Source organism: Monodelphis domestica, chromosome 2, assembly GCF_027887165.1.
Source record: "Monodelphis domestica isolate mMonDom1 chromosome 2, mMonDom1.pri, whole genome shotgun sequence".
Classification (NCBI taxonomy): Eukaryota; Metazoa; Chordata; class Mammalia; order Didelphimorphia; family Didelphidae; genus Monodelphis; species Monodelphis domestica.
The window spans coordinates 103442476-103453841 of NC_077228.1; the positions used below are offsets into that span (position 1 = coordinate 103442476).

At 39.8% G+C, this 11366-nt stretch overlaps 1 protein-coding gene across 1 annotated transcript in view; it reads left to right on the forward strand.

Annotated features, from left to right (window-relative positions):
• Positions 1 to 11366, forward strand: part of PKP1 (plakophilin 1) — a 95165-nt gene that overhangs the window by 67851 nt on the left and 15948 nt on the right. The window contains exons 6-8 of the mRNA XM_001368167.5: positions 2622 to 2799; positions 8004 to 8118; positions 9912 to 10064. Coding sequence (XP_001368204.2) covers positions 2622 to 2799; positions 8004 to 8118; positions 9912 to 10064 — 446 coding nt within the window. The remainder of the gene's footprint in view (positions 1 to 2621; positions 2800 to 8003; positions 8119 to 9911; positions 10065 to 11366) is intronic.

Here is an 11366-nt window from a genome sequence, read left to right on the forward strand (position 1 = left end):
GAGACAGATCAGATTTCCTACTGATGCCTTTAGAGTGTGGAAAGTGAGACAGGAAGGCATAGGGAATGACTGATATGATGTGGCATTGTGAATTTAGAGAAGATGCTAATGGTGTGGCTGTGATCTAGACCTGATGCCCCTTTGATGCCCTACATGAGAAGGAGAAATATAAAGGCTTATACTTGGATCCCAAGAAAACAACCTCGAAAGTAGGACATGAGGAAGGGGAGACTAGCCAGAAGGTCATCTAGAAAGGGGGTCTGAGTAGATTGTAAGCTTAATATGAAGCAACAATGTGATGGAAAAACTCATGAGCTCTTAGGATGCACTGGAAGAGGTTTAGTGTCCAGAAGGAAGATGAGTCACACTCTACTTGGTCAGTTACCTGAAATTATTTTTAAGCCCTCACCTTATGTCTTAGAATCAATACTAAGTATCGATTCCAAAGCAAGAGGATCCAGAAGAGCTAGGTGGTTTGGGTCAGGTGACTGACCCAGGGTCACACAACTAAGAAGTATATACAGTTAGATTTGAACTCAGGACCTCCCATCTCTAGGCCTGGCTTTCTATCCACTATACCACCTAGTTGCTCCTCAGTTCACATGTAATTTTATGCTCAGTTCAAGACACATCATTTTCAAAAGGCTGTTATTAAGGTAGAGAGCATCCATCTGGAGAAAAACAGGCTTGATGGTAAAGGACCTCAAAATTACAAGGTGGAAAGATTCGCTGAAAGCACAGAGGAGGCTTCGCTCGGAGAAGAAAAGACTAGGGATGGGTGCCACGAATGCTGTCTTCAAATACTTAAGAGACTGTGATGTGGAAGAGAGATTAGGCTTGTGCTGATTGGCCCTAGAGGGTAGAATGAGGGGAAATGTATAGAAGTGAACAAGAAATAGATTTAGTCTCAATATGAGCTTTGGTTGTATTTGGATTAGTGGTTGATGAGACACATTCAGCTCACTGAGATCCTAAGGTAAAGTTTGATTTGTGTTCCCGAAATGTGGAGCTATAGCTATAGATAGAGTTATGGAAGCAAAGGACTTATTTTAAGTGTGTGGGGACCACCTGAGCAAAGTTAGCAGGCAGAAAAGTATGTCTGCTGGGAGCAATTCAACACAGGAAATATTAGCAGGATTCTGTTGCATTCACAATGCTTGCTGTGTATGCCATGAGCCCCAGTTTATTCATTTGTAAAATGGGGATGATACTTGCATTATTGACTTCTCAGGCTTGCTATAGAAATTTCACTTTGGGAGTATTTGGCTAGAGAACCAGGCTTGGTGATGGTTGGAGGGCTCCTGGGTTCAAATCTGACTGTATATACTTCCTAGCTGTGCCACCCTGGGCAAGTCACTTAACCCCAATTGCCTGGTCCTTACTACTCTTCTATCTTGAAACCAATACTTAGTATTGATTCTAAGACAGAAGGTAAAAATGGAAAAAAAAATAAGAAAAGAAAGAAATAGCTCTTTGTAAACCTTAAAAGTATTGACAAATCATGAAAGTCATTATTATGCTATTAAATCACATTCTTTTATTTCACTATTAATATTAGTTAAGACAACAGTAATAAAGAAGGTAAAAGACATAGTCCCTGCCTGTGAGACACTTAAAATCTCACTGGACAACAGGCTTACAGACAGGAAATAATTAAAGAGCAGCATCAGATTATATATAATTAAATGCCAAAATGTGCGGTAGAAATGATTACTCCATCACCATGTCTTCTGAGCTCCTGCCCTAACTTACATGTAGAGTCAAATTTGCAGTGTTTCCCCACAACCGTTCTGAGAGGAAATGGTTATATCCATTTTACAGCTGAGGAAAACGTACTTCTGAGAGGTTGATTTGCTCAAGATAACATAGCTGATCCAGGACAATTTCTGAGGGAGAAAGAATGCTATCCACATTCAGAGGAAGAACTATGGGAGCAGAAACACAGAAGAAAAACAACTGCTTGATTGCATGGGTTGGGGGGGATATGATTGGGGATGTAGATTCTAAGTGATCACTCTACTGCAAATAATAATAATAGGGAAGTAGGTCTTGATCAACAACACATGTAAAACCCAGTGGAATTGCTCGTTGGTTGGGGAAGAACATGAATCTTATAAGTATGGGAAAATATTCCAAATTAATTAATTAAATAAAAAGTTCCAAATTCAAGATCACATAACTAATGCATGACTGAATTTGAATCCAGACCTCCTGCCTCAAAGCTCCAAACTCTATTTACTGTGTGACACTGCTTTCCATGCTGTACAAGATAAAGGAACTAGAGATAAAGACTGTATCCTCAAGGAGCTTGTGATCTAATTAGGGAAAGAAGCTATGTGCCTAAAGAAACAAGCTCTGTGAGGTAATGTGTTTAGGAGAGAACTTTCTTTACCGTTGTATGTAAGGATCTGAAAGCAGAATAGGATACTTTGGGAGGTCTTGAGCCCCCCATTGCTGGAGTTCTTAAAACAGAAGTTAGATAACCACTCATTGACTTTGTCAGGTATGTTGTAAAGAGCCTGTTCTGGAAAAGGTATCAGAATAGACTGGGGACCAACAGGAAGATAGACTAGCTTGGTGGCCAAGGGACGAGGACTAAAAGGAGACCCTTCTTTCTTCAGGGCTGCTCTGGAACCTGTCTTCCACTGATGAGCTGAAGCAAGAACTCATTAATGAAGCCCTTCCTGTTTTGACTGATCGGGTTATCATCCCCTTCTCTGGCTGGTGTGATGGCAATAGCAACATGTCCAGGGACACTGTGGACCCGGAAGTTTTCTTCAATGCCACTGGCTGCTTGAGGTGAGAAAAGTTGACTGTTCCCTTTTACCCATACTTGGAAGAACCTAGACACCCCAGTTTTGATACCTCAGTCAGTGGAGCTTCTCTTGTCTCAGATTTTGTCTGAGACAGAAATCAAAGGACTATTATAGTTTTATAAACCTCTTGTTTTTGTTTAAAAAAGATTTTCTTTCTGTCTCAGAATCTATAGAAGTATTGGTTCTAAGGCAGAAGAACGGTAAAGGCTCAACAACTGAGGTTAAGTGGCTTGCCTAGGATCACACAGCTAGGAAGGATAGCATCTGTTTTTACATCTCCTGAATGTAGCAAAGTTTTAAACAAAGAAACAAGGCAAAGGCAGTTTAATGAAACGAAACCAACACATGAACTTTGTCCGATGGGACATGCAATAATACACACCTCTGCAGAGTCCCCGAGTTCTGCAAAGAAGGAAGGGGCTGTGATGTCCCATCTCTTTTGGGGGACCAACTTTGGGTGTTATGAGTGAGGTCCAATTTCACTTAGTTTTAATCCTTTTCCTTCAGATTGTTGTCACCATTACACATGGGCATATATATGTGTGTGTGTGTGTGTGTGTGTATATGTATGTTTTCATGCTTGTCTTCTTGTGCTCTTCTGAATTCTTTACAGTCATCATTTCTTACAGATATAACATGTCCACTTTTATTAATTAGTTTCTTACAGATAATAAATGTTTATTAAATTAATGATTTCTTACATGTATTATATGTTCATTTACATTCATCATTTAGTCCGTGTACTACATGTTCATCACAGTATATATTCATCATTTCTTACATGCATTATATGGTCATTAGATTAATAATTTCTTATCTGTATTACACATTTTTATATTTCTTATTTAGAACATGTATTACATGTTCACTTATATTTACAATTTAGGACATACATCATATGGTCATCTACACTCCTAATTCTTTAACATATTACATGTTCTTACATTTCTTACATATATCACATATTCATATATTAGTTATATATTACATGTAGTATATGTTAACTTATATACATTTCTTAAGTATATGTTTTTATTAATGTCAATGTATTATATATTCATTTATATTCACCATTTATCACATGTTCTATATTAGTCATTTCTTACAAATATCACATGTTCAATTATTTTAGTCATTTCTCACATTATTACATGTTCATTTATATTCATTTCCTGACAGATTACATGTTCATTAATATTAGTCATTTCTTAAATGTATTATGTGTTCATTTATATTCATCATTTGTCACATGTTTATTTATATTAGTCATTCCTTACATGTATTATTTGTTCATTTATTTTAGTCATTTCTCATATTATTACACATTCATTTCTATTCTTTTCTTGATGAATTACATGCTGATTTATACTCCTCATTCAGCAATGTATTACATGTTCACTTAAACTCATTATTTATCACATGTCCATTTGTTCCAGTCATGTCTAGCATGTACTACATGTTCATTATGTTACATGTTCATCATTTGCTACAGTACAGCATGTGTTGGACCATGTGTGCTTCTATACACAACTGCCAATGCTTGGCCAGGAATTAAACACCAGCGTCTTAAGGTTCTAACTAATTCAATCCTCGGTTTTCTTTTCCTTTTTCCCCCCTTTATTCACCCCGATGTATTCCCTGTGCTGTCTGAAGAGAATTTCCTCACACAAAGGCTTCTGCTAATGAGTCATGTTCAGCCTCAGGCCACTGTGTCATATAGATTGGCACAAAGACCATGTCTGTGCCCAAAGTCTTCCAAGTTCCAAACCAGGGTGTGGCTAGGAGAGAAGGCAGTTTCAGCAAGAGCTGTTGGGTCCTGGAATCTGGGCGTGATCACATTATGTAACAGCAAAGATTTTACCACCTAAAGGGGTACTCGGAGAAAAGCTAGACCCCTTAACATCGACACCATGCTTTAGTCATCTGTTATCTTTTCCACTTGGAGATTTCCTTCTTAAAGAGGAAAAAAGTTTCTGCCTATCCTTTGTTTTTTTCCACAGTCACTTTGTAGTAGCCTCTTCCTCCACAGAATTTTAGAACAAGTCAAAACAGTTAAAGCAAACCCAACCAATGCAGAGGCTTCGTCTAACCTTGTAGGCAATATTCTGCACTGGTGGTCCTCCTCCTCTTCCTCCTCTCTGCTGAGAAGAGGGAGATGTATCTCATCATCTGTTCTCTGAAACCAAGATTGATCATTGCCTTGAATATGCATTCTGATGCTTTTTAGAGATGTTGTCATTTAACCCATTATCATCTTTATGAATATCAGTCTATTGATTTCACTACCGTCCTTCAGTATCTGTATATACATGCCTTACTATGTCACTCTGAATTCCTCATATTCATTGCTTTTTATGGTGCAATGATTTTCCGTCACATTCATCTACCCCATTTTATTCAGTCAGTTTCCAATCCACAGGCACCCACTTCACCTCCAGTATAGTGTTTTGGTTTGGTTTGGTGTTTGGTTTGGGTTTTTGCTACCACAGAATGTGCTGCTATAAATATTTTTTCATATTTCAGACCTTTCTGTCTTTGACCTTTTTGAACATATATACTGAATAATAAGGATCAGTGGGTCAAAGGAGATGAACAGTTTTAGTTGTTGTTCAATCGTTTCAGTCATATCTGACTCTTTATGACCTTATTTGGGGTTTTCTTGGAAAAGATACTGGACTAATTTGCCATTTCCTTCTCCAGGTCATTTTATAGATGAGGAAACTAAGGCAAGTGGGGTTAAGTGACTTGCCCAGGGTCACATAGTTAGTAAATGTCTGAGGCTGGTTTTAAATTCCTGTCTCTCCGACTCCAGGTCCAAATCTTTATATACCACACCCCTTAGTTTTAGTAACATCGTTTAATTCCAAATAATTCTCACTGAGGGAACTTGCAGGTTTCTGAGGGAATCCAGAGAGTTTCTTGGCATGCAATTCTTTGTCTTGACTTGTTGCTTCTCCTTATAACCTCTCCAATAGACCACCTGCCCCATAGCCTGCTGGGGCACAATGAGGCTTGGAGATGAAAAAGCTATGTAATTAAGGCCTTTATGGAGCTGCTCGAGGGGGAGAAGAACAGCCCCACCCAATTCAGGCAGATGGGCTCAGATTGCTTGGGAACCTGCCTAATGTGGCAGCTGGGAAAACACCTTTGCCTGCATGAAAGTATTGGGCGGAGAGGTGGGTCAGGTCCTTGGCCAACAGCCACTTAATGTGTGTCCTAGAGCACCAGAAGTGGTGCCCCCCAATTGACAAAATGTGGAGAGGCAAGGGTCTTCTAGACCTCTGTAGGAAGGGAGTCCCCTCTAGGGGGCAAATGTGTTGCCAAGGACTTGTGGTGGGTACCAACCACAGCAGTCACAGTGGTAAGGTTGTAAAATCCTAAGCATGAAGAATGAGTAGGCAGAAAGTGGGTCAGAGAAGATGGCATCAAGTCAGAGTTCAAATGGGGCCACATCTTAGCCTCTTTCAGGACAGGATAGCATTTAGCCCAATGTTGGTTCTTTCCTTTTATTTCATTATCCTTTCTTTTTCCCTTCTATCTTCTTCTTTATTCTTTCCTCCACTATACTTCGTTCACTCATTCTTCACCCTGCCTTTTTTAAATAGATTTCATTCTCTTATTCTATTCTTTGTTTTTTTATTCCACTTCATCTTCAATTGTCCTCCACTGGCTTCCTGCTCACTCTTCCTCCTTCCCCTCCCAGTCTCCATTCCTACAATCATCACCCTTGTTCAGTTTGGATTATGGTCTCCTAGCTGGTCTCCCTGTGTCCAGTCTCTCCCTTCTCTAATCCATCCTCTATACTGATGCCACAGATCTAGATAATGTCATTCCCCTGCTCAGGAAACATGAACAGCTTTGTATTTACTTCTGTGTGCACATGTTATTTTCCTTCTTAAAAATATGTAAGCTCGATGAGGGCAAGGAATGTTTTTGATTTTGTTTTATTCCTAGCACTTGGCACATAACAGATATTTAATAAATTACTTATTAAATGAAAGATAAATAAATGGCTCTCGATTGCCTCTAGGATAAAGCACAAACTCCTCAATTATGTATTTAAACTCCTAATATCCTGCTCCCAGTTCCTTTACTGCTTTCTTTTCCTTTTTTTAAAACCTTGTCTTCAGTCTTAGAATCAATACTGTATATTGCTTCCAAGTCAAAAGAATGTTAAGGGTTGGGCAATGAGGGTTAAGTGGCTTGTCCAAGGTCACATTGCTGAGAAGTATCTGAGGCCAGATTTGAGCCCTGAACCTTCCATCTCTAGATCCGGTGGTAAGGGTGGTAAGGGCTAGGCAATTTGGGTTAAGTGACTTGCCCAGATTCACACAGCTGAGAAGTGTCTCAGGCCATATTTGAACCCTAGATCTCCCCTCTCTGTGTCTGGTTGTCAATCAACTAAGCCACCTAGATGCTCCCTTCTCTGCCTTATTTCACATTACTCCACCACATCACTTTGATATAGTCATTCTGGCCTACTTTCTGTTCCCTGAACACAGGGATGTGCTGATAAATATTTAACAATAACACCCCCATATATATATATATACACACACACACACATACACACATATATGTATGTATAGCACACTTTTAAGCTTAGTCTGCATGATTTAATCCATCACTTTCTAGGAGCAACAAAACCATGGAGCATTTGCTGCTTTCTGAGGTGTCATGTAAACACTCACTGAAAATTTAGCACTGGATTCTTGAAAGCTGGTACAAGCTGGCTCCAGCACCCCTCTGCCAAATGGGACATTCCATCTTCTATATCTAGAATAATACCTTAGGCTGTCCCCACCTGGTTTTTCTTCTCACTTTTCTTTTCTGGAATTATCCATTCCTTTCAAGGTTTAGCTAACATGTCATTTCCTCTGAGGTCTTTCCTGATCCCATTCAATTACTGGTGCTCTCTTCATTGAAATCACATTGTATTTACTTGGAAAGTGTTTTGCATTCACTGGATGATGCTTAGATTGTATTCCCTCTATAGAATGTAAGCTCCATCAGGGCAGGTACTTTTTTGGAGGAGAGGGTCTTTGTATCTTGAGCCCAAATATATTACCTTGCATATTATAGGGACTTAATAAATACTTCCGAATGAATAAATTCTTTCTTCCCTCCGTTTCTCTCTCCATTCTTTCCACTTCTATTCTTCTCTCTAATGATCCTCTTTTCTTTCAGGAACCTGAGCTCAGCGGATGCTGGACGCCAGACCATGCGTAACTACCCAGGGCTGATTGATTCTCTTATAGCCTATGTCCAGAACTGTGTGGCAGCGAGTCGCTGTGATGACAAGGTAAGAACCCAATTCCTTTGCTCTTTAATCTTTGACTTTCTCCTTCTCAGAGATTTATTACCCAGAAGCTGGTCTTCCCCTTCTTAATAAACAGCCCCCAAGTCAAATCATAGAGCCCAAGAATGGGAGCATCAACTTTCCCCCCTACATTTTCAGAGTTCTTTTCTCAAAAGCCAAGTCAACCATGAAGGTTGTTCAGGGCCTTCTAGGAATGTGAGCAAGATTGATGGAGACCCCTAAAAAAGAGTGTTTAAACCAGTGGATTAGTGAAGAATGGTTGTCATGACAATGTGTAAGTTTGTAGACTAGTAGAAAATGAGGGCCAAATCTGAGCTAATGAATTCCTTTTGTTCTTTCCATCTCAATGGTATTTTGACACATAGAACAAAACCAAGAGAAGTTGGGCTTTGAGGTGTCCCTTAGATGATGTGAGAAACACTAAGGCAATGGTAAAGTGGAGATCTGGCCCTTTTGTATTTCTGAATTGCAATGACTAGCCACAGAGGATGATTTCTTTTGGGAGGATTTCAGCCACCTCCTTTGATGGCCAAGATCCAGCTTTAGGAGTAAAGGCATTGTTGGGGTTAGTTATAGCCATCTCTGTTTTCCATATGGTATTTTTCTCTTTGTGATATACTCCTTCAAATATATAATCCCAGACACAACAGTAAAGGTTAATTGTAACATCAACCTAGATCAGGCATTATTATTATTTGCTGCCATTCTCCCACCCTCTGCCATTTTGCCCCATCATCAAACAAATAAACTCAATTGTTTGTGGAAAGAACATTGGGATCTTATAAAAACAAAACAAAAAACAAACAAAAACTGTTACCTTCTATCTTAGAATCAATACTATCTATTAGTTTCAAGGCAGAAGAAAGGTTAGGGATAAGCAATGGGGGTTAAGAGACTTGTGCAGTCACACAGCTAAGAAGCACCTGAGGTCAGATTTGAACCTCCCATCTCTCTGGTTGTCAATCCACTTACCCCAGATTACTGGGTTCTGTGGACCTGGGTTCAAATCTTACTTTTAAAAAGACTTTATTTATTTTTAATAGTTTTCTATGTTTACATGATCCATTTTCTTTCCTTCCCCTTTTCCCTTCCCCCCCTTCTGGAGCCAATTATCAATTCCACTGGGTTATACAAAAGCTATCATTTGATACCCATTTCCATATTATTCATTTTTGCAATAGAGCAATCCAAATCTTACTTTTGATACTTGTTCTCTTTGTGATTTTGAGCAAGTAGGTTAGCCTGCCAGGCTTTGGTTTTCACATCTGCAAAGCAAGAGGATTAGATTATAGGGCCTCTGTGGTCCCTTACAGCTCTAGAGTTCTGAGCCTATGATCTTACAGGCACATAATTTGTATTTGAGTAACCATGTGACTAAGGGCAAATCACTTCTCAAAATTCTGGTTTCCTTATCTGTAGAATGGAGATAGTGATGTCAAATGTGCCATTTGCCTCACAGGTCTTTGGGGAAAGTACTGTACAAGCTGCTAAATACTGTATGACTGCGAGCTGTTATAACTCACTCCAAAGCCAGAAAATATGGCCCTTGGATCCTTAGATATTAACAATGATCAGTGTCAGCACCCAGAGCTGGTGCGAGGATAGGGAATGGTCTTAATGACCTGCTAGCCCTCGTCCCAGGCACTGTCTAGGAGTGCCCTTCTCTACCCCTGAGCCTCTTCTCTGGTCTAGATGATCCATCCTTTGGGTAGAAGCATGGGCTCTTCTAAGACTGGGCAGAGAGTCAGGCCTCTCTAATCTTACTTGCCTTTCAGTCTGTGGAAAACTGCATGTGTATCCTGCATAATCTCTCTTACCGACTGGATGCCGAAGTGCCCACCCGCTATAGCCATCTGGAGTATAACCGCAATTCCTACACTGACAAGTCCTCCACAGGCTGCTTCAGCAACAGGAATGAAAAGATGATGGTGAGGAGCCTCTCCCCCTGCCCTAGGGAGCCCAGGAGAGCCCGGTGGGGCAAATTCTAAGGGAGGTGCTTAGATGATGGTATAGAAGTGGAAATTTTGTATCCTTTGGATTTCATCTCCCAGAATTCTTTCCTCATCCCAAAATTCCTTTTCCTTTTCTGTTTACGTGTGTCCTTTACATTATTGTATATAAGTTTTGGGTAACTCCTCCCTGAGCAAAAAGTACAAAGGATACAAAATTTCCACTTATACAATGAAAAAGCAAGAGATCAAGTGCTAGGACCAGACTGGGACACCCTGCCACACTGCTCAGATGGCACACATTCCAAGAGACGATCTACCCTTTCTCTTCTCATTGCTCAATAAATATTCTAGAATCTTGGGCTTTGCTGCAGTCAATCCAATCTCCACACTTCTTTCCCAAAGCTTTTACTTGTTCCAGAGGACAGTCCCCATCTGAAAGTCCATGCAGGTGCTTGCTTTTGGGGAGTGGGGGGCAGAACTTTGAGAGTAAAATATTATAATGGGTGATTTGGGATCATCACTTCACTCTTTTGTAGCTTACTACTTTGTCATGGGGTGGGGGTTGGTATCATGAACAGTCTGGTGAAGCCTGAACTGAATATTTTTAAATGCATAAAATAATAATATATTTTTATTATATATTATATATAAATATATAAATAATATATTTAATAAATGCATAATATATACAGGATTACAAAAGAAACCAATGACACTGAAATGTAGTTACCAAATCTTTTTAAAAATCTATTTAAAAAAAAACAAGTTCATGGACCCCCAAATGAAGAGCCACTTTGATCAGAAGCAGGTATATAGGACCACTTGACATATGAACAAGGAAAGACTTTCCAAATGAGGACTGAGTGTGGCAGTCATCTATTTGTGGTATCGGGGCCTCGTGCCAGCTTATGTGCCTTGCCACTCAGGGAAAAATTGAGCTTCATGTGCTTGATTTGGGAAGTAGAGTGATCATCAGGGTCTGAGGCCAAAGAGCAGCCCATGCCTTCAATTTCCTGGATTGAAGATTCAGGCCAAGAGGCTAGTGACAGACCAGGCTTTTCAAAACACACTGATTGATCTCAGTGCCTGTTCTTAGAATGTGCATGAATATATTTAACTTTATGGGAGTTTGAAAGAATCTATTCTTCCCTACTGTTTCCAGGATCATTGAGTTAAATTCTAAGTCTTTCCAATTGGATCTGCTTCATTTAAGCAGAAATGGAAGAAGCCAAGGGGTCACATCAAAATCCCCTAGCTTTGAGGAGGCTGACTCTACCT